General features: G+C 41.7%; 1 protein-coding gene across 2 annotated transcripts in view; it reads right to left on the bottom strand.

The window, feature by feature from the left end:
• Positions 1-24,323, bottom strand: part of DIS3L2 (DIS3 like 3'-5' exoribonuclease 2) — a 180,281-nt gene that overhangs the window by 139,497 nt on the left and 16,461 nt on the right. For both annotated transcript variants that reach the window (XR_014616419.1, XM_084212427.1), the window contains exons 3-6: positions 22,548-22,706; positions 22,112-22,254; positions 16,850-16,903; positions 12,646-12,747 (exon numbers count right to left, since the gene is read on the bottom strand). Coding sequence is in view for 1 of the 2 variants with exons in the window: in XM_084212427.1 (XP_084068553.1) it covers positions 12,646-12,747; positions 16,850-16,903; positions 22,112-22,254; positions 22,548-22,706 (458 nt within the window). In the remaining variant the exon portion in view is untranslated. The remainder of the gene's footprint in view (positions 1-12,645; positions 12,748-16,849; positions 16,904-22,111; positions 22,255-22,547; positions 22,707-24,323) is intronic.

Raw genomic sequence — 24,323 nt, 5'->3', positions numbered from 1 at the left:
GCAACAAGTTATATAAAATATATGGATATTGTAACTGAGGTACTGTGAAACAAGCACACTACAGTCCTCCCAGTACAAAAAGTAGTCTGTCTTTGATTAATGGTAAAACACTGAATTTTCAGTAGTGCAAGTTAGTACAGCATACGAGCTCAAAAACTTGCAAGCTTCAGTTCATGTAATTATGCATTGTTTAGGAATTTAAACCACTATTGTTTTCTTGGAACAGTCAAAAATTGCCACACAAACACCAGTGTACTCTTGACCTCCACAGGGAGTGGCTCATTCCCATCTGACATGCCAACAAACCGCTCAGGATGAAGTTTCCCCATCACTGGCCGAACACGCTCATCTCTCATATCAACACTGTCACGTGCATTTGTATGATTTACTACATCCTAAAGGTATCCACCTCTAATGAACATTAACTTTTCCAAAGCAACCCCCAAAAGTTTAAATACATCCTAAAGACTATGAGTATTTCCTTCTCTTTTCTTCCCCTCATTGCCAAGTGCAAGTACATGTGTTAAAATTCCACTCTGCAGTCATCAGCTGCAGTTTCATAAGTAAGAGAAAATTCTTCAGGTAAGTCCTTCCACAGGCACAACATGATGAAATGAAACATTTCAACATACAGCATTTTACTTTAATTTGAGACAAATCACAGAGTAGACTTACCAAACTTTGTCCATAAAACACTGGCTTCAAAACAAACCTCTGAGCTCAGTTTTCTGTCCAAAACAAGCTTTATTGTAGACCTGCACTTACCTCTCTAATCTTGTAACACAGAAAGGTTGACTAACCTCAGCTTTAACTATAGTGTTAACACTACAGCATAAATATCCTGTAATGTGTAATGCAGTAAGGCATGGTTAAAACATTCTTCAGCAAAAATTTTAAGAAATTATCTCTGTCTATATTAGATTTCAGTTATCAATGATAGATGAACAGCTCACTCATTTATTTTGTATTTATTTCTGCACAGTGAGAATATCAGAGCAACTGTGCTACAAAAATCTGACAATTTTGGGGTAGAACTTTTTTCACAATCACGGATGAAAAACAATTAATGCTTGGGAGGGTGTATTTTTATTGTGAAGAAAAGGTTATGTATTCCCAGTAAAGAAATAAAGCAACTTCCCCTGCCATATCTTAGGGAAGACCAGCAATTTTGCTAACACATTACTTTTCATTTCAGAGCTGAGGGGATGCAACACAGGCAGGAAGATACTTATTCCAATGCTGTTCTGACTAACCCTGAAAAACAGACCTGAAAAATTTTAAGAGGTGGCAGCGACTAATAAAGAAACACCTATGGCAAATTTTAAATAAAATGTTGATTTTTTTCATTATTTGTTTTTAGTAACATAATCCTATAACATTTTACACTAGAAATGGTCAACAGAGTTTAAACAAAGAGCATTTCTTAGGGTGTCTTGCTATCCAGGACATAGGAACCATGCTCCACCCTCCTCACATTTGCAAGGGAAAGAGGTATCTTCTTTAATAGACTGAAGGGCACAGAGCTGCTCATTAGAGGCGAGTATTTTCTCTCATCCTGGTCCCTCACCTCACCCAAGAGACATGGATCAACCTGTGCAACCAGCTACTTCTGTGCAAGAATTTAAGACTGAGGCACAGTCCAGGGCATGGCACTGGGGCCAGGAGGAGGGGTAGGAGGGAGCACACCCAGCCTGCTGGGAAGCAGAGGTGTTGAGGCAAGTCATGAAGACAAAAGGATCCGAATGTCAAGTATCCGAAGGAAGAGTATTTGACAAATAGTACTTTCTAAAGTAATCAATCCTGAGCTGGTAAAACCACAGTGTTTAATCAGAGGCTGATGTGCCAGTGTTGGGAGCTGTATTTCCTAACACCTCAAAGCCCTGCACAAATAGTTATGTCTATTTTGCCGTCTGTCATTTTGTACAACGCCCTTCCCTCAAGCACCGGTCCTCAGAACGCATTAGACATTGTTAGAGGAGATTAATTTAACTGCAGATTATTTTTTGATTATTTTTTCCTTTCTTTCACAAAGCACTTAACAGAAATCAGTGCTTGGGAACTGGAGCTGTGAGGCACAGTCCATCCGCTTATTTGTGATCATAGCAACTAATTGCTCAAAGACAAACCTCAGGCCCCAGGACCATTCCCATGTCACAGAAGTTGGCTGCTGCAATGATGTGCCACTCATCCCCAAAAAAACAGTGTTGTAAAAGTGCTTGAGTGGCTTTGCAGGTCCAGAGGGCAGACAGCTGGATAACTGACCACTGGATAACGCTGACTCCTTCAGTGGCAAAAAGACAATGGCGGGAAAAATAAAAAAAAAAATCAATTCTGACATGTGGTAGTGGTTTTTTGTTAGCAAAAAGTTTGCCCAAGGTCTCAATCAGCTCATAGGAAATTCCTGTGTAGCTGGAGACACTGCCCTGACAAGGCCAGCATTCCCCTCCCAGCTTTTCCTTTACTTGACAGTCACAGCTGCCACCACACCTAGTCTTTGGACTCCGTTATATCTCAGCACTGATAGGAGTCACCCCATGGGAAAGTAGGATAGTGGGACTGATGTCAGGTATCATGAAGAGCATTTTCCTTTTCTGCTTCAAAAATTTTGAACCTTACAGGAGCCACCCGCTCCTATGCTATTTTTTGAGTTCCTAAAAACGAATTGTAACAATGCACATCCTGCCAGGAAACGTTACCATGCATTAGTGATAAAGCATTACATAAAAAGGTAAATTAAGTTTCCAAGACACAAATCTCAGCTGACAAACATATTACATCCACAGCTCAACAACTGTGCAGACAAGAAAAGGAATAAAGCATTTTCAGAGAAAGCTTCAGGAATATGGGGGGCAGGGAGGGACAGGACAAGAAAGAGTAGATAAAGTAATGCCATCTTGTCAAAATACTGCTCAGACTATGCATGAAGCACAGCTATGAAATTAAACCAGATTAAACTAATGGCCATCCATTAACCTTGGGTATGTCTACATGGTACAACACAGACCTGAAGAGCAGCTCAGGCACCAGATGTCTTGCCAACACAGCACTCTCTCATGGCACCAGCTCCCTGCTCAGCTGCATAAATAAACTAGAGCCAGATGAGCCATTCATTCTCCTTCAGTGGTGATGCTACACAGCTCTGCAGTCCAGGAGGCAGCAACTCTGCTCCCAGCCAGGTGACACAGCCAGGCACAGTCACCAGAAAGGAGCGCTGGGACATTCCCCCTGGATGCTGCTCTAATATGGAGAGAGTGCAAGGAAGCTGCCTCTCTAACACCAGCAAGCCAGTTGTACATTTAAGGGCCAGCTGCAAGACAAAGGCTGAAGGGAAGGGCACTGCAAAGCTTTGCAGCTGCCAGACCGCTCTGCCCAGAGCACGAGCCTAAAGGTCAGGGCAAGAAAGAGACATGTCAAATGAGCAGAGAGCTGTTCCCAAGGCAGTCGAGCTGTGCAGGACATTGGTCCCACAGGACCGTCAGACACAGCTGGGCTATGCCCAGATCTGCTGTTCACAGACCCTTTAGCGAGGATGCTTGTCAAGGAATAAGCTCTCAGACTCTCATCAAAGGGAGAAGAGCTGCAAGTCCAAGCCCAAGCCAGACCATCACAGCAGTTGTAGTTACTGCAAGAGGCTACAGCTGCAAACCTGATCCTCACAGAAGAAAGAAAACTAACCTAGCCAATCTGACATCAAAAGGGGTGATACAACCTGGCGGAAATTTACTTTAGCGCAAAAAAATTCAAGGAGGGCGCAGAGGTGAATGACCTAGCTACTGTCCTTGAGACTTTCACCAGAACTCCCCACGCCCTGAACAGTCATTAGGTCAGGAAGAAAGAAAAGCTGCTGAAATATTTCTTCCACTTCACACAAGTCCTTTGGACTTTCCCCAGATAGCACCAACCTGGCAAACATTACACCATGAGGGATTGAAAGAGATCACAAGAGAGATGCCAGTTTCTATAGAGCTTGCCAGCAAAAGTAGCCAACGCTCATTCCAACAAACAAGCCAAAAGCAAGGAGACTGAGAAGAAAAGGACGTCCTGGCAGCTAATTAGTGAAAGCAAAACAGTCAGGACTTCCAAGCACCAACAAGAACTAAGCAGGATATACAACTTTATGCAGGATTATTTTCAGACAGAACAGAGAACGTGTCTGGGGAATTCTTCACCAGTCACTTTTTGCGACCAAAATACACAAGCACTAATTAGATCATGCCAAGACTTCATTTTCACACTTCCAAAGCTGCTCAATTAAAAGTATGTGCTTTGGCACTACTCTCTGTTTCAAAACAATTTAGACAAAGCTAAAAACAAAGAAATGCTTCAACCCCAGGAGGTGACACAGCTGAAGATGGATGAATCAATAGCATACTGGAAACCTAAAAAGCTCATAAGCAACACAGACAGACCTACTTTCATGAAGCAGATATTGCCTGATATGACAGAACACAGAAAACAAAAATAAACCAACAATGAGAAAGAAATAAGAACAGTGAAAAAGTAAGGAAATTGCTTTTTTCAGCAAAGTTGGTAGATCAGCTCTGCCTTGCAGTATTTTCTTACATCGTTGGCAACACTTTTTAAAGAGCCTCCAGGTAGTTAAGGCTGGGGTAAAAACTGGAAAGTGCAGGTAGAACCTGGGACCTTCAAAAACCCACACCAGATGTCTTACCAGCGAGCACATGCTGGGGAATGATGTCATGTCCACAGCTACTGAAGCTGGGAGGAATTTGTGGGAAAAGATAATCAGGAGGAATTTTAATTTCTCTTTCAGTGTTCTGTGTGGTACTTTTTAAATAAGAAACTTGATTTAAAGTATCAGCTGCAATTCTTCAAGATGCTGCAGAAACAGAGACTGTCACAGCTACAGGTGCCAGGACATTGATTTGTACATTGAAGGATAATCCCAAATAGCAAGCAAGAAAGACTTCCCGTGTTAGCAGTGTTAAGAAAACTGCTGTTGATGCACATAAGTCACTGACCACCTTGCACTGCATGACAGTGCACCAAGACCAGACTCATGCCCAATTCTTGTGATGTGCACAGCAGTTAGGACATAAGCTTCAGAAATTTGAGGAGAAGGGATCCCCCTGAAAGCAAGTAACATCACAAAGCCAGGCTAGGAGAAAGTAGGAGGCCAGGAGATCTCCTCAACCTGGCTGCACTTCGCCTCATCTGGAGGAAGACACAGGAACAGTGTCTGGGAGAAGGCAAAACTGTTCCAGCTCTCTGAAGGAGCAGCATGCTGACTCAAAACCTGCCTTTAGGCTGCAGATACCTTTATCTTAGATGGTTACAAATTACCAACAACAAATCTAATGCATCCCATCCCTGATGACAAATATCCTCCTTATCTCTGAGAACCACGTGGTTATAAATGAGATCCCACATCCTACCCCAAAGAACCTGTTGTAGAAAAATCCCTGTCACTCCTCCAGCAGCTGCAATTCTTTATTTACATAAATCACCTCTACTTTAGATTCCTTGTCCCTCTGATTTATGGCCTTAAGAAAAATAAACATGAGTTAAGGAAACAAGGGAAAAGAGTTAATGAGCCAACCTCAGTAGTTTTGACCACATGTAAATACTGCAGCCAACTGCTGTTTCTCTGACAGCCAATAACAAGAGCAAACATGCAAATAGATATGTAGAAGTTTTCCTATTCTTTAGAACATAGGGATACAGTCCAAAACCACATCACCTCAGGACTTAAAGATCATCAGGTTTTTACTGTCGTAGCAGCTCTTCATTTCAACAGCTAAGAAGCTAAATTAGGAATATAGCCTCCTTAAAAAAAAAAAAAAGAGTATGACATTCACTGTACCAGGTTTAGGCCAGATGAAACTTTAAGTATCAGTACAGTTGATTTAAATTTATTCCTTATTATGAAGATCAGAAAGAAACCCAGACTACAGAAAATCTGGACAGCCACTCAAGAAAGCGTTTATAAAAAGTTAAGTGAGTTTAATGTGCATGACTTTCTAAAAACCAGTCCCATCACAACAACAGGTATCCTGACTCTTATAAGGTGCAGGCTCCAAATACTCATGTGATATCACCAAATAAGTCTCCAAACTGGCAAAAAACAAACAGTTCTAAGAAATACTAATTCCACAGGAACCAAGAACTAAGAAAAGTCCAAAATGATAGTGGTTATATAAGAGATTGGATTAAGAATAATCTACTGTGATGTGTGCATATTTACAGAAGACTTGGAAGAACAAAGTTTAAAACAATCACTTGAAGAAAAGTTAGTTGTTAAAGGAAACAATTTGCTGTACTAGATTATATTTATGTGACCAAGAAAAAAAGTAGTGAGCAGGAGCAGACACCAGGTATTAAATGCTGGCTTGACTCCTCTTCTAAAGTAAGATCAGATGTCCCAGGAGCATTTCCCTCAATGCAAGATGAAGCTCTCTGAGCAACACACGCTGAAGTTTAGAGGTATCTCACACAGCCTAAACTCACCCCCATCTGCTATTATTACACTGGGGATGTAACAACTGACCACATGTCATGAATGATTATTTAATGTTTAATTGTTCACCTAAGAGAAACGTTTTTATCTTATTTGGTGCCTGTGCAGCCAAACCACAGCTGCAATGTGACTCTGTCTGCGCTGGCAGGACAGGATGCAGACAGTCAGTAAAAAGAAGTTTGTCTTCCTACCTAACCAAACAATTTGCCTTTTAATATCACTCTTACTCAGCACAGAAGGAGGAAGAATAAAAAGAATATTAGACTCTTCAAAAACTCTGTACTGTACCTTTCTTGTGATTTTTATTATACAGGATCCTGGTTTTGGCTTTACCATTGGAGAGACAGAGGCAGGAAAGGCCCTTCTCAGGAAGGCAAAGTTGCTTGCAACACCCAAAAGGCTGGTGTTTCTGCCTCCTTGTTTCCCACATGCAGGGGGAGCAAGGGCCGAATGCAGCACTGGGTCATGGCAATCTCACAGAATCCGGATCATTACAGTAATTATATCATTATACACCATAAAGAGCATGCCAGGGGTTGCTACTAAAACTGACTGTGTTAAGATGTCAGTTGATTCACTTCAAGTGATATTTGATGAACAAATTGTGATAACGACATCTGTGAGAAAGCAAATGCAATGCCACATATGTCTCAGTCAGCAGCACTTCCTATTCTCTCAGCTTTTCTGCTACCAATCTACTGCATTGCCACTCCATATCCAGTCAGTTTGCAGCTCAGCAAAGCCTGGGAAGAGCCATGCCAGCTCACAACGAAGGCCCAGCAGTGTGGAACAACATGTGGCCGTCCAAAGAACGGCACAATTAGAAAGTTAGCATGTAATGAAGCTTTTCCAGATTCCATCAATTTGTGGTTTGGGGATTTGCCAAGACGGGGAGGGATATGCACACACTTGTGTGTGACCATCAACTTACAGCCCTCACTGTAAAGCCTACAGCAAAACAAATTAAAAAAACAAAACAACTGCCCTTCCTCCCTTACAGCATCCATCAGCCTTTCAGATTTGCTAGAGCTCTGCTTTTCTGGACATCTTCCTAGCTGGCTTCTTAGGCTTCCCACTTTACCCCTGAATATCATGAATTACACTTGAATGTTTTTAGTGTGCCAGAACACTTACTATTTCAATAATGACTTCTCCAGAACTTTTTTTTTTTATTATTATGAATGTAATGTTTCCAAACAACATTCTTGATTGTTAGACTCAAACAGCGTTGCTGTGATAACCCTCTAAGAACCTCATCTCCTCCTGAGTTACTGTTATCCTTACATTAGCTCCAAGATTTTGAGAAGAAATTGAGTCTCAAAAGAATTTGGTTGAAATGAATTATTATTCAGCAGGGCAAATCCAAAGCTAGCATCCCCTCTGGACAACTAATGCTTCATAGGTTTTCACCAACAGTGGGAGGCAGTGACTTGCCAGGATACGTAGCTCTGTTCAAAGTATACGTGGTGATATTTGTGATGACTGCTTAAATCAAATTGTTCCTTCTTCACATTTGTTTGCAATTATGCCAATAGCAGTCACAGCTGGGAAAAGTGAATTGTACTTTATGTCTTCTGTACAGAAAGTGTTTAAATATTTATCTGTGATGTATGGCTCAGAAGAGGCAGCTTGAAGATCTCCTGCTGCACTGTATTGCATCTGACAGCTCAGTGTTGAATAGAACATGTGCTTTCATGAGCTATGAAGCATTACTATTTCTATCACCGTTGGACACTTTGTGACTAAAATGTTGGACCCATTATCCTATTATCCAGCAACACACACTGTACATAATGAACAGCTCTATATCCTTGGCCTTAGAGACCCTCTGTTAAGATCAAAGGAACTGGAAATCGTGCAAAGAAATACTGCAAGCTGATAAGGAAATTATTCATAAAACAACAACAACAGAGGCACTGATTTCCACTAATTTCTGAGAAACTGCAGGTTAATCAGGAATTATTTTATCTACATATACAGTATACTTATGCAAAACTGGAGACCTCACTGGCATATTGTAGCAAGCAGTAGGGAGTTAGGCCCCAAAATTCTTTTTTGTAAGTTTTGGGCAGCACCAAGTCCTTGTCTGGGTACTATTTTCAGACTAAGACTAAAATTTCAGCTGTAGCGTGCAATACATGAGACGGTTGTCATGAAAAACATTCCACGTTATAAACTACTACTCTAAAAGCACCAGGGATTGGGCCAGGAATCCAAGCCCCAAGTGATATCAAATGACTTATTATGCTATTTCCTTCCACAAAAGAAATTACATCTTGCAAGAAAAACCAAAACAGATACCTGAAATTAAACAAATTCTGTCTGACAATTAAGCAGGCGGCAAAAGAGCAAAAAGAGGCTGTAAGGAAAAACAGGTTAGGTCTATCCTCTATACTGACACACTGCTTCCCTCCTTAATGAGCCTACAAAATATTGCTGTAATCATATTATCAACATTTTCTTTGACTTCAGTAATTATACCACTGTATAATTAGAGCTTCTGAAATTGATGTAAGCACAACTCGGAAAAATATACTGAGAACCCAGGGGTGAAGAAAGCAGTAAAAATCAGTCAAGAAATAAAGCACCATTTTTCTTCTTTATCAGAGTAATTAACGAGGACTGAAGTAAATCCTGTCACTGGATATCTTTTATTGTGATGTTCTTCCAGAAGATAAAGGCATAGACTCAGGGAAACCCTACAGCTTGAAGTCGGGAGACAGTCTTGCAAACTGCAGCGATACTCTGACTTCATTCACTAAGAGTAGGTTAAGTACCTGGAAAAACAGCCTAAGTCAAATACCTTACTTTGCAAAAGCTAAATATTTGAAAGTTACCATAGCACCTCAATATTCCCAAGATGTAACACAAGAGGACAGGAGAGGAACTTCTGAAACGTGGCCTCCAAATGTGGTCACCGCAACGCAGACCGCTCAAGCCTGGCAGGAAGCTGATGGCCACCTCCTTCAGGAGAGCAAGATAACAAGTTTCAGGGACAAAGAGTCCCTCCTTCAAGTCTGTGGTGCCACACTGAAATTGTTGGCTCTTGAACAGAACTAATAGTAAGCAGAGAATTACGAACTGACAAACTGATCATTGCCGAACAGTGCGCAGCTCTCCCAGCGGACGCGTGAACAAACAGAGCTTTAAGAGCAGACAGAAAAAGCACAGGGAGGACCACAGTAGCTCATCCAAGCAATTGATGCACATGCTGGGAAGGACACAATGTTGAGAAATTCAAGCCTGATAAATTTCCCACCACTGAGCCAAGAAGCAGAAGGCTGGAGAGAGAAAATATTGCTGTCTCTCTCAAGAAGGTATTACATAAAGTATAACCACACATCCAGAGTATTTCACCATCCCCTTACACTTCACTGTGGCATTTATACCTGTGTATAGGGTATCACCATTACAGCTCAGTGGGACACAGTATGTCCCTGAAGAAAATGCTCTCCAGCTGGTGTCTCTTCCCTCACAGGCACTTCACCTGCAGCGACAAACTCACCAGGGACGGGCAGCTCCTAATTTTCTCAGCAATTCCAGCAAACACACAGGTTTTTCTGTCCAAAATCCAGAACTTGTTACCAGTCACAGGTTTTCCCTTTTCCTCCCATTTACACATAAAAATTGAACCAAGGTGCCAGCTAAGTCCTGCCTTTACTGGAACGCAGCAGTGCACTGTGACTGCAGGAGAAGGTCCATGGAACCACCTGCACTAGCAATGGGAAGAGCTTCCCTCAGAGCATTCAGAGGCCATCCAGGGTGCTGGAAACCCAGAAGGCACAGACTGAACACACTGCTGAAACAACAGCCTTATCTTGCGCAAGAAACTGGTACAACAGCAAAAAAACAGCTCAGTTCTCAGTGGAGCACTGGGTAATGTGTTGGGAATAGAGAACCATAAAAATAATCAGCACACACATCTCAATCCTAACAAACCAATATGTACAGAGCCTGTAAAGCCTCCTCTGAGAGCATCAGTTATACCATATATCTGATTTACATTTTTCAAAGAAACAACTGAAGCTCTTCAGCTTGTTCCAAAGGCCCAACGGGAAGGAGAAAACTCTCAATACACCTAAGTGGCAGCTTTGCAGCAGCATGAGACTAAACAAATGGAAAAACCTAAAATAGGTTGTGACAGTTTATCATTAATCAGTATGAATTACTTGGCAGAATGCAGTATCTTTCAGTGCAATTTAGTGGCACCTTTCCCAAAGAACTAATACAAACATGAGTACATAGCAAGAGATTTGGGGAGCAGGGGAAAAGGAATGTCATCGCTGATTGAGTTGTTGATGGCGAGAAACAAAAAATGAGACTACACAGTGCAGCACCTGTGTGGCTGAAAAACATGACTGGCATGTTCCAGCTACTTCATTTGGCAAGGGTAAATTCACCACAGAAGAATCATAATCATATTACAAAACACTCAAGTCTTTTGAATAGCTTCCTTGCAGTCAGATACCACTTCTCTAACAGTTCTATTTATTCGTGCACTTTGCCAGAACAGGGATAACATTCTGAATGCTTCCTCTTGTATTCATAAAAGATCATTACTGTTGAACATATGAAGGTATGAGAATAGAAGAGGGAGGGAGAGGCATTATCTTTGTTTAGAAATGGTTATAAATGGAAAACTGCAGACAAAGCTTCCAGCTCAGGCAATCTCTATCAAGCCTACGAAGAAGCCCTTGTGCTGGCAGGTCCTGGCAAAGGATCCAAGCATCCAAACTATTCTGTTTTTCCATCTATATGAAATGGTTTAATACAAAAGATAACTTGCCTATATGGAATTGGTGACTAAAACACATAGTTATCAACACAGTTTTAGTGAACTTGAAGTCTTGAACAGCTATCGAAGAAATTTTGCTTTGACCCTCAAAACTGGTTCTCAGAGATTATCGAGATGGCAGCAGACCTCTTTCTTTTATTTGTATATGGATATACCTGTAACACCTTAGAACCCACTTATGATTGCCTTTTGTATTAGGTTTAGCTTTGTACTTACGTGTGTCATTAAATACTCAGGTCATTCACTCATTTTATGCATACTTAAAAGGAAGAGACAAATTCTAATATGTCTCAAATCATCATTTCAAATTGTTATGAGATTTAACAGTACAGGTAGAAGGTTCAGCAAATGACCAGACCTGGCAAGAAGTCTTGCATTTGCAAGTCTAAAATCACATAGCTTCAAACAAAGATAGGCAAAGAAGGTAGCTACACTGAGTAAAAGCACCAGGCCAAAGTAGTTCAGACCAGCCCCCATTCTGCTGAAAACATCCTGAAAATTACTCTTGTCCAAAAGATATACCACAGTCTTTAAACTCTTAAGAAGAGTTCAAAAACCATGTTTGGAAAACAATTTGTGCTGATTCTGTCATGCTTACGTGTAAAAGCCTATGCTAAAATTGCTAACTGTAGCTTCATCTCCCAGCAGCTAGAGGAAAGGAGCAAAAACTGCCCTTGCATGGTAATGTTAAAAGATAAACCTGCAAACAAGATAAAATTATCCCAATATTTGAGAGGACAAAGTCTGATTAGGGAATGAAGTTTTATCAGTGGGGGAGAAAAAAATAAATCCCAGACAGTGATCTTAACTGAAATCCTCAGACACGAAAATGAAAGCAATTGTCCCACATTTGTATTGCTCCAGTCATTTCACACATGCTTCATTCATATTAAGAAGGGTATTACCACAAAATCTGGAGCTGTGACAAGATAAGCTTTTCATGGACTGAGGACCCAAAAATTAGAGAGAATTAATCATAACTAAAGCTTTGTAACAACACTTGTCAAGTACGTAAGCAATTGCAAACACCTACACAGCGCTATCCAAAACACCACAGCATGAAGACAGCCAAACAGCACATACCAAAAGTCACCTCTGACAACTGTGCTTGGAACCAGCCTCATCAGACTTTCCCATACAGTGATAATGAAGGCCATTCCATGCAAAGAATGAGGTGTCAACGCCTCAGGTATCACTTCTTCCCAAACATTGTAATGGATGAAGTCTTTTAATCAACAGCAGCATAAACTCAATTTAGCTAATGTGTTTTGTAGGAAATTCTCTGTTCTCTGTCTCAGGCCCTGCAAGTTTAGTCATGAAAATTGTAATAAACTCTTTCTCTCAAATCACAGCAAAAATATACTGAACTGACCTTCCACTGATCTCTGGGAAGCAGTCTCACCACCACGATGTCACCGTTCAGGGCTCTGTTGCGAGCAACCACTCCGTCAATAAAGATATCACGACTCCCATCCTAGTCAAAGAGGAAGAAAAATAAGTGCCAGACCAAAACATATTAAATCATGGTTGTTATGAGGTTTAAAACACTGCCATCAAGAAAGACACACACCTGGTGAGGCAAACATCCTGCAGTTGTGCACAGGAACAAAAGAGATTCACCATATGCCCTTTAACATACAGGATCTTTTAGCACCTTTGTATGGATGTACCAGTACAGTAGTTCCACAGACAGAGCCAAGCCCTCAAGATGTGCTGTCTCAATTCCTCTACTTCCTCTAGTTACTCTTGGGAACAGGTAGAGAGTTTTCTGCTGTCACAGCTCTCTTGACATATTAATTTCCCACCTCAAACATTCGAAGCCAGTGTTCAGAACAGACAAGGGTTCAGAACTGTTAACATCACAGTCTCTGCCAAGTGCTCCATGCACAGCTCCTGCTGCTCTCCTGGTGAGCTGGGAAAGCAGGGACATGCAGCTCCTGGATCAGCAGGGCACCCTGTGAAGGTGGTCTGGATTGTGGTTAGGGGTGCAATCTCTTCTTTTTCAAATGAGCTAACACCATATATTCTGCATTTGGCACAATCTGCGTTAGAAGGTATCCCAAATAATGACAACCACAGATGCCAACTGCAAACCAGGAGATCTTTTACTGTAACAGACATGTCAGGACACCTACTCTGAATATTTTGGGTTAGCATCCTTGCATAAGAACCTCTACTAATTGCACACACCATGATTATCCACCCCAGACATGTTTGGCATTTGGTTACTCTAGATTTAGTTTGGGAGATTTTCTTCATGGGATGAACAAAGTCTCCTGAAGATGCCAACACAAAGATTTTAGTTTTTAAAGGATTGCCAGTTTTGTTGGTTTTTTTTCTTTGATAATTATTGACCATGCTCTTGCTGCTTTCATTTCTTCTTTCCCATAATTCAGTATACAAAAAATTCCATGTGTCTGTTTACAGTGCAATGAACATGTCAAACAATGTGAGCCTTTAGTATCAATATGACCAGTTTAAATAGTTTTTCTGAAGAGAGTTATCTTTGCATGGTTTTGAGGTACAAAAAAAAAGAGGTTGAGTTTCTTCAGATTAGTAATTCATTGTCTTTCAAAGAAAAAAACAGCCTCACAAGACTTAAAAATCTTAATGGCAACTTCAGCTGTTTCTCAGACACTCCTGAGTTTCATATGCGTGAATAAATCCAATCAGAACTACCAGCACGCTCAGTGTCCAAGAAAAACTTCTTTTATAACCTGAAAACATGAAGCCCAAATATCACATAAGTATCTGACTCTGCTTAGACACCAAAACAATAAAAGGAAGAACCCTGCCATGATGTGAAACTAAGGCCGTCCTCCAAGAGACCAAATTACTCTTAGAAAGAAAAGCAGCAGCAGCAGCTCAACAGCTGTGTGAAAGCTGCCTCCCATGACAAGATGCAGAAAAATTGCAAAGCCTCTTGGACCAACATAATTCAAATTGGAAACCGTTCTCTTCAAAAAGCCAGATTTTTTACACATGGTCTTATTCCTTATTTCTCCCCACCCTTTCCCTTCAGCTCTAACTCTTTACCTAAATCCATCATATACATAAAAATGAAATGTTCAAAGTCACTTTCTAAGGCAAATTCTTGGTTTGGGTTAGGGTTTTTTTTTTAGTCTGTAGCTGCTCTGTGCTGCAGGACACAAGCTGGCATTCACAATAATTTGCTCTACACTTTTTTCCCTCTTCTCCTGTGTCCATGAAAATACAAGACATTTTCTTCCACTCCCTGTAAAGGTGCCTAATGTATCACACCATCCAGTTAAAGCTTCATCTCCACACTCTGCAAGAGTCTTGTCTTTAACTGCACCCACACACTCTCTTTCCAAACAATATATGTACATATACATATCCACAAATCTAGATATGTGTATGCACACCTATTTTACAGCAGTTAATTTCAACATCTGTGACAAAGCTGTAATCAGAAAACTGCCATCAGTTCTGGCTTTCCCTCCAAAAAGAAACATCTCTATAACTTGAGCTCCAGGCTCTCAACTGTTGGGTGAACTTACGCACTTCCAAGAAAATTTGTGCACTTTTTCCTCTGCACAGCTGACACTTCAGATTACTAATGCAATTAAAATGGCACTGAATGACAACAGAACACAATCACTTGCAAAGTCTCAGCTGTCCCTGGGATGCATCTACTCTACTGGCCACAATGGCCTGGAGACTTCCCCAGCCCCCTCCAGAGAGCACAGGGCTTTTTCTCTGCAAATACCTCCAGCAGTGCTCCCTATCCTCCTCTGACAAGAGATCTGCAGTACTTTCATCTGCTCTAGAAGTGTCTCCCACAAGCAGAGCACAGCTCCAGTCGCTGTCACTCATGCCTGGCAGCAAAATCCTTCACACTGACACCTCAAAGCACACCACCCTGCACAGGGAACACACGAGATGCGAGGCAGATTTTCAGTTCTTGGGGTGTGTTCTCTGGATAACTTCAAGAAAAAAGCCCTGGGCCTTCCCTTCAACTCTCCATGCAACAATGAGATGAGCAGACAGAGCACATGTGCAGCAAGAAACACACAAGGACTTCTGGTGTCAGAAGGTTAACAGCTGTTGCACTGAACTCCATGAAGGCATGGCCAAGTCATAGCTGAAGTGAAAGGGGTATAATGCCCTCATCAACAGCAGAAAAGAAAGGGTGATTTTCCACAGCTGCAGCTCTTGCAGCATCTGGCAATGATGGGAAGTGCTGCAGAACACCAAGGCTGCAACCCCTCCATTATGGTAAATCATGTTATTCAAAGGATAAGCTTCCCAAAGCATCTGTCTTAAAGGACTGTGCCTACATAAACCAGAGTCATCTTCATCCAGGTGTTGATTCTACTGATTCTGGTATTCATCTCCACAAAGGGCAGAAAAGTAGAAAGATAATTGAGATAACCACCTCTGCTAGCCCTCCTTAATGTATGCATTCCTGCACACAGAACAGGCACACGGCAACAGCTGGACACCAGAGGGGCGATTAGGGGTAAAGCCTCACATCCAAATGACTCATCAGAGTAGCTGAACTCCTCTTTTAACCTTGCATTTTGCAAATTCAGAGAATATATTTAACAGCTTACACTTACCACACCTACAAGGACACCTGGCAGAGGAAGGATCAAAGTTCCTTTCACTTACACACTTCCCTCCTGATGTACCAGAGAGCTGCCCTGTACTTCTTCCTCTAGCTAATACTAGTGTATTCTCTGCAGCCCCAACCTTTTCCCATCCCTGTAATGCCAACCTTCTCTAACAAAGCTCCAAAACATTGCCCCAAATCAACAACATAAACTAAAAAACACCATGAATTTCAAGGCTGTCCCAAGCCCCAAAACAACAGCGCTGTTAGCAGCAGGGAGAACAATATAATCAATGTTTCACTGTCTCAGGGCAGGCTCTGCCTTCTCATCCCCACACCAGCAAAACATTTCAATATAAAACTCTCTCATTAACAGCAACACTTTGACCAAGTCAGTTCCAGATAAAAAGCTTTGGCTGTGCCAGCTGTGAGGTCACCTTCCCAACTGGAAGGCCCTGAAATTGCAAGAGTCCTTCTTTTCTGTCAAAATAAGGAAAGAAGAGAGAAGAGGTGCAAGGCAGTCCCATGTGGCAGAAGCACATCCCAAGCCAACCAAGATACAGTCCGTGCCAAAGCGGGCACATGAAAAGGAATCACACATATTATTTCTGGAATGACTTTTCAAATTAGCTCATGCAGCAGATCGAAAATGGAGAGCATATTTGTTTAGGGAAGATTAACTTAAATCAGTGGAAAATCTATAAAACCTCTGCAGCCATAAACCAAGGGTTTCTGATTACGCTATCTGGTGGTCCTCAAACCTGACTTCAGCTGGCCTCTGTGGGACCCTGCAGTATCCCCAGCCTCAGCACAAGCAAAGCGTTTCTTTGAGGTATGAAAAAGCAGGATTTGGTTGGGAATATTTGGTATAAAAGAAAATCCAGATTGTGTTCATTTATTCCAACTCATTCGCCTCTGAGTGACCTTCTGTGCACAGCATAACTCCTATCTTAATGCACCTTTACTTATGAACTTTAAAGCATTATAAAATTACACTTACTGGAGATGGAATGAAGGCTTCATGGTACTTCTTAGGATTTATTCTCAAGGGTCCCTTAAAAAAAAAAGGAAAGAAGGAGAAAGATTATGCCTGAATCTTATTAATTTTATTTAACACCAGTTAAATTAGAGAGCTGTGGGTAATATATCTACAGTGAAACATGAGAGATACATCTAAATTTCCATTATACATTTCAAGTCTTGACAACTTAGCATCCAAGCAATTTCAAGCCAAAAGGCGGCTTCATGATAGGCTTAAGCTGATCTAGTGCAGTCTGTCATCAAAGAGATGTTGAATCATTAGTTGTTGCTGCTACTGGGTGAACTGAGGATCCAAGCTCTCCTGTTCCTTTCACACATTTTCTGCTGAGCATCCACCAGTTTCGTTAACAATTGGATAATAGAAACAATTTGGCTTCCTCTGTTTTGGAAAAGGAGAATGTTGGGTTTGCTTATTTTGGAGGATGCAAGGAAAGAGGAAAAGAAAAGCTGAGCTTGCATGGCAGCAGGTATCATTCTTATGGGGCTCTGGCTGCTCAGGCTGCTCCTGCAAACAGACAGCAGCAGTAACTGTGATAATAAAGTACATTTCCAAAAAAGAATTTAAAGGATTTTCCAAAAATAAACATTTAAAGTCTACAGGATTAAATTCTGTTTAAACATACTTAAAGGCAAACTATCTTAAATACATTTGAAAATTCCATGGTCTATCTATTTCTGCTTTGTTATCTGCCAACTTAAAGGCCAAGTCACCTGCAACAAATTCGTATCAACCTTCCAAAGTAAACCAACCAGTTTTGCTGCTTGCACTCAGGTCCATCCAAGAGAAAGGCAGAGCCAACCAAAGCCTTATAGGCTACACATTTGCATCCCAAAAGTATCCTGGAAATTTGGGTTCAGGTGACTGCAGTTCAAACTGACAGCATTTGAATCTTATGGGAATACAACTTAGGTATCTGCCTTCCAACAGGCTTCTGCTCTGGGAAGAAACTTTAGAAATTTCTCCACTTGTGTATTTGAAGTAATGTTAGCCAATTTATTATATGAACAGATTCCATCTGTTTGCACTTCTGTGTTAAGCAATCATAGGAGCATCTCACAGGAATTGCTTCTTTAAAACTTTACTGCAGCAAATAGTTTTTTATGTATTCTGGGAAACACTCAGACAATAAGGAAATCGAGCTGATTACATGTGAAAGTTTTGCTGCCTTGAAGAATTCACGTATTTAAAAAGATTTTCCATTGCACTTATTTGCTAAAGTTTACCAGCAAATACAGAATACCAGATTACCAGCAGCATGTATTCCATGTATGGAATACATTTGAGTACTATTTGAGTACTTTGTTGCACTATCTAATTTTATGTTTCACATAACTGGTACTAACAAGGACACTTGCCCCCATGGCAGGCATAACACAGGACAACAGCATGGAAACAAAGATGACCCACTGAGAGAAACCCTGGGGTATTTTATGCTTAAGCAAAGTGAGGGCTGACTTGCTGTCATCAGTTTCTATTAGCACTGGTACCCACTGATGGAAAACTCCCAGTGGTTGTCTTCCACTTATTTCCTAGAATCAGTCATCAGAAGCTGCTACAGAGAGAAAGGAAAAAATGGGAAGGGATTGCTGCTCTGTTTGACAATGAGTCAATCCCCATATGTGGCTCTACCTACCAGCATTAAGCAGATGAGGGGATATCCTGTTTTCCTCTGCACAGTCCCCTTGAATAGTGTGGGACAGCTGTCAATCAGTCAGGTGTAAATGCCAATCATGCACATGAAAAATCAGGGTTTGTGTCCATGGCCCAGAGGGCACCAGAGCAACAACGTGACCATGGATGCCCAGCTCCAGCAAGCACACAGAGGAGCTTGGTGTTACCACATTTATTGTGCAGCCTGTTCATCTGCATTTTATATGCAGTACCTAATTATGATCAGCATTACAATTCTTACATCAAGTAACATTAAAAAACTTCAGCTCTTCCTTTAAGCAAGAAACTCACAAAATTTATCTTGGAAAGCAGATGGGCCCTATTATCTGTGCCCATGAAAATCCTATTTACAATGTTGTACATTTCACGCTGTGATATCATATCTGGAACCAGTCACTCTCCCCATCTGCAATGAACAACTGTTCTCATATGTGTATTAGGGGGTGAGGATCTGGCTGCAGAGTCTCATGATGTCACACTAACGCTGTATTATTTTACAATAGCTTGCAAATAATAGCTGCTATATTTATCAGTGTTTTTCTGTCATTAGAGCTTTTGTTATGAAAAGGAAGAACAAGGTCTGCAGGAAGGTTTCTAAAACATTTTCTGATGATTCAAGGCAGCTTCGTAGGCTCTTGCCAATAAAGTTTCTAACCTTACTGAACTTTCCCAGTGAGACACAAAAGGGTCACAATTTCTCAAGCTGCTTTCTAAACGCAGGGCAGGCAGTACTCAGACTAAACTTCAAACATCCCAAAACAAGCAGTTTATAACAACTATTGTAACACATATGCCTAGGTTCGTTTGTATATACACAACAACAAAAAAAGGGTCAGGGTTCACAAGTATCTGATTGCTACCAAGGCTTCCTTCGAAAAAACAATCCATGAAAACCAGGGAAACCCCAGCTTTCACATCCACAAAAGAACAGCTTTCTAAGGAAAAACACCCTTTTAACAGCAAAGCAGGCTCTGCATCTCTGTCTGCTCCACCTGACCCCAGCAGCCCTGCAGGGAGGGTCTGGGAGACGCCGGAGGCGTGGAGCAGACATGAGTTTCTGGCTGATGCTTCAGAGGATGATTAGAGTCCTTTGGGTCAATGCTCTTTCATACACAGCCTGATTTCATCTGTTGTGCATAACCATCAGCGTGCGCTCACGGAAGGGCGCAGGAGCTGTTCAATCTTGTTTGCCTTCAGGCTATCCGGTGTGATTCCAACCAACCTGATACCCCTGGGGTTTGCTCCCTGCAGTCTGAAGGGCAGGGAAGCGGGAATTCTGTGCACTCATAAGCGCCTGAGCTCAGATCCCGTTTCTTGCGGAAGGACGCTTCCGGACACGTCGCATGACGAAATGAATCCAGGAATCTGCAGGTCACACTTCTGCTACTTATCAAAACATGACTTATGTCAGCTACAGCACCAGAAGCCATTAAGATCAATATTACTGACAGACGTCAGCACCCATAAAGATAATCTTTCACTCTTCCTGATCTAGGGCTGCTAATCATAGCACTTGTGTCATCTGAGCAATCTTCAGGTCTGTCAGGAGTTTCTGTGGGTTGGACTTTCAGGAACACTTCGTTGCACAGCTGCATTGACAAGGTCCAATCTCAGTGTTATGGTAGGCTCTTTTCTCCCTAACAGAGCTCTCAAATTCTCATCCAAGTATTTCCAGGATGCTCCAGGAGACAGCCCATGTTCAGAGAGCCAGGCTGCCTGGGAGCACTCCAGTTTCCTCAAGACCATCAGATTCAGACTAATAGATTTGTCCTCCCATTCCATAGGCTCCCTGTGGAGCCTTTTTGCAGGTCACCATGCCAGAACAAAATGTCCTGCTTTTGGGGATGAACACAACAGACACATTTTCATTCTGTCTCTTGCCATTGTAGCAAAAACCACCGAGTATTCATCCATTCACTAAAGTTGCTCTCAGGATCTCACCTATCCTGGTTGAGGCTGCAGTGATGAATGGTCTTGATGAAATCATAAGGATGAATGAACTGAAGATGAGAAATACTGAGCTGGAATGCCCATGATCTAACATTCAGCTCTGAATTATTAAATCTAGCTTCTACAGTCTCAATTGTTTGCCTGAGATGTGGAACTGGATAAAAGGAAAACAGACAGAGCCTAAGAAAGCACATATGACTCTTCCAGTTACGCAGCACATGACCTGGAGTAGACACACACATTTACAAGAATTAGGGATTCTTTTGCCAGGGATCATGCAATCACAGGTCTGTAGGGACTCAGCATTTCAGTGGGATTCTCAGGTAGTAATCACAGCCTGACATGCCTCATCTGCAGCTGCACTTGACCTCATAGGAAGTCTACACACAGTGCACTTAACACTATCAGGCTATGTTACCAAAAATGGTGCCAAAAGCACTGCTGAAGGTAAGGCAGAAGCTTTACTTCATGCCATATTCCAGTGCAGTTATGACAGAAGTCAGAGCCTAAGGCTCTCACTTCCTCCCTCACCATTTGCTTCCCATTGCAGATGTCTGTGATGGTCTTTAAAAATGCACTGGCCTAAGGTCCAAGTATCCCAGTGGACCATGCTGATCATCAGCAGGGATACGATTTCCTCAAAGCTTAAGAGCATGAGATTGGTCTTCAGGATGGAATCAGGCAGTCTTTTATGTAAATTCCTCATCACACCTCCAGAGATTATGCCATTATAATGATATACAAGAATTATTATAAAATTGTAACAAAAAATCAGACAAAAATTGAGGTGATGTCATTTGAGACTCCAGTCTATTGATGACAGTTAAGTATCACAACCTCACCAGTACTACAACACCAATTAAATGGCAATAGACCTGTGTGTGTTTGGGTAAACAAAGCCTCAATGCGGATGTCATGCCTTCATTGACTTCCACCTGCCTTTTTTCTCCAGCCAGTCTGATCTCACTGGAATGCCAGGTGTGTCCTGAAGAACATTACACCATGTTGAGGACTACTATGAACATGGTGCAAGGACATTCTATTCTTCTCCATCTCAGCCCTGCCAACCTCCATGTAAATCTTCTCTATCCTCAGACAGGACAGCAGGTCCACCCCCACATTCTTTAGAAAAGAATTGCTGCCTACTGATGGCTGCAGTTTTGCTGCTCCAAAAAGAAGCACAAACATTTTTGTGAGAAATTTCAGCAAGAGGTATCTTGCTAAAGGCATTTGTTTTTGCTTACACTGAAACATACAGAGGCTGCTAGCAACTGCTGTTGTTTTGAGCATCATTTGTAAAAGGAAGTCTCTCCCCAGTAATGACCATCATGGCCAGGAGACTATTCAACAAGAAATCTGCAATTTATCACTAGAGTGGATCAGGAATTTTACAGAACAGGCAATCAAACAAAAAACTACTTCAGAGGAACATAGGAGATTCCATCCCACTTGTAGAACACCCTGAGAAAGAGAAAATATCTTCCTCTGGCATCTACAAGTGCTACATCAATTCTCTGTCATCAACTGCTGCTGATTTCCAACAACTGCCTGTGGTTTCACACTTATCACAAGGGCATGGACACTGTACATTTCAGGCACCTGAATTAGCTCTCCCCTTTTCAGTCCTGCTGAAACATCTTCCTTTGACATGTAGGCTTCAAATATATTCTTCTTCCTCCCTCGAGTGGGTTTATTTAGATTCTTTCTGTCAGCTGATGCTGGGACTGTAGCATAGGATCCTCCTGCAAACAAAAATTTGTAAGTGTTACCTTGTCCACCAAACATGCCTGTGTATCTTAACACAATCTGTACAGAAGTTTTATATTCACAGTTGAACTTCTGAGAACAGTTTGCCTAGAAATACTGGCACCTGACTTCAGAACACCAAAAAGCCTGGAATAATCATATTTTACAAATAATCAACAATCTTTTACAGCTCATTTTAAAGTCAATAGCATTCATCCCAGCCCATCTTTTAAAGCACAGGCTTCAAGGCAGCTTATTCCTGAAGCGTGTACACACACTGCTTTAATACCTCTGGGAGTTCCCAGTTGTCTGGGATTTATTCTGCTGTCTGAATTGTTCATTGTTTCTGTCTGCGATTCAGAGAGTTGCCTCTTCCTATCGAAGTTCTGGGGAGTTCTTGCAGATTCAGAGTTGTTTCTGGTCCTTGTAAACCCTCTTTTTTCTGCACCTGAAATCAAATACAGGTTTGAAATAACAAGGAAGGAAAGAGGAACCCCAGTGCCAGCTTGTGGTCCTGGTGAAGCTCACGGTCTCTAGTTCTTCAGTACAAGTTACAACCATGAGTCACAGCCTTTATCCAAGAGAAACAATGTCTTCATTAGTTCATTTGTAATCTGTTGGCTCTTTGGGCCTCATAACACAGCACTAACTTATTTTAGCATAAATAAAACGCTGGAAATTACGATGCTAAAGTTGGATACAACCCTTCCAAAATCCTGGGAAATTCATTAGAGCACATAAAATGTGAAATTGTTAAACTATTTCCAAAGTCTCCACCCCATTAAGCCCCCAAGTAGTGAGAAAATATAACCTCCCTACAACTTAATTAAGCAGGTCAGGAATCAAGGAGGCAGAAAAAAATTAACAACTCACACTGGAGTTATTAAGTTTGGAGCTACCAGAGGCAGCACGGTACACAAGGACACCAGAAAGAAGTGCCAAAGCTCCAAATGTCCAGCCTGCCCAGAATAGGCTACAATCATATGAAAATATTCTGCAGAGACTCACCCCTTACTTCCCTGCCATCACCTCAGCCCCTTCCCTACAGCCAGGAGAGCAAGCAGCAGCTTCCAAAGCGTATGCCAACGCTGTTCCACGGATCAGCACATTGGAATGCAACCCAGCGCCGCGCAGCTGCCCTCTTGGCCCTCCACCTGGATACTGAACATGTCATCACAGCTTTGCCTTCCAGCCCCTCCTGGCTACGCTCCCTGGGTCCAAGCTTGTACCTGCAAGTCAGAAAACGTGCAACGCCAACTTATTTGCTACGGTGCTATCCAAGTTACAAGGCAAATTTTTTACCTATGGTATCCTTCTCAAATGAAATAGCAGACTGCTTCACGGCAGCGAGAAAAAAATGTTTTAAAGGCTGTACTTAAGCAGAGATCTTTAAAAAACATGGTGCAACAAGAGAAAATGGCTACTTTGCCCAATCACAGAGAAAAAGCAATTTTCATACATATAACAAGAGGCAAATCAGCAGGAGGGAGGGATCCTCCTAATTCAGGAGGGAAGACACCAAGACAGGCAGAGGGACAACTGAAGGTGACAGCTCAGACCAGTCCAGAAAGAGATTACACATCACAACAGCGTCTGCAAAGGGGAAGCTGAAACAAAGAGAAGGCTTCTGTTTTCAGTCACAATAACACAACATAGTTGGGCCTTTTTCTACACAATCAAGCTTTTCACACTCTGAGGGTGCTTCCAGGGCGAAGTCTGTTTGAGGAGGCTGCAGCTGTAACATGGCAAATTTAGCACAGCAGCAAATTTAGGTTTCAGATGAGGGAACTGAGGCAACACAACCTGTATGGCTCACATAATGAGATGGAACTAAAATTAACTGATTTGCAACTGCCTAATGAACTGATTTACAAATGTCCGAAGGGTCAAGTTAAGTTTAAAAACAGACACCAAAAGTAAAAGTACAGACTAGAGAATTGGCAACACAATTTGCTCCTGGGATATGTTTTCAGAGACATTTTGGTGAAGGAATCTGACTTATACTGCAACATGCAGGATTTTAGGTGGCTCACAGAGAGGTCATGCAATCTGCTTCGTTGGAGGT

Source organism: Fringilla coelebs (assembly GCF_963513975.1).
Source record: "Fringilla coelebs genome assembly, chromosome: 10".
Taxonomy (NCBI): Eukaryota; Metazoa; Chordata; class Aves; order Passeriformes; family Fringillidae; genus Fringilla; species Fringilla coelebs.
The sequence above is the reverse complement of the archived record's forward strand: the minus strand, read 5'-3'. Positions and strand labels throughout refer to the sequence as shown.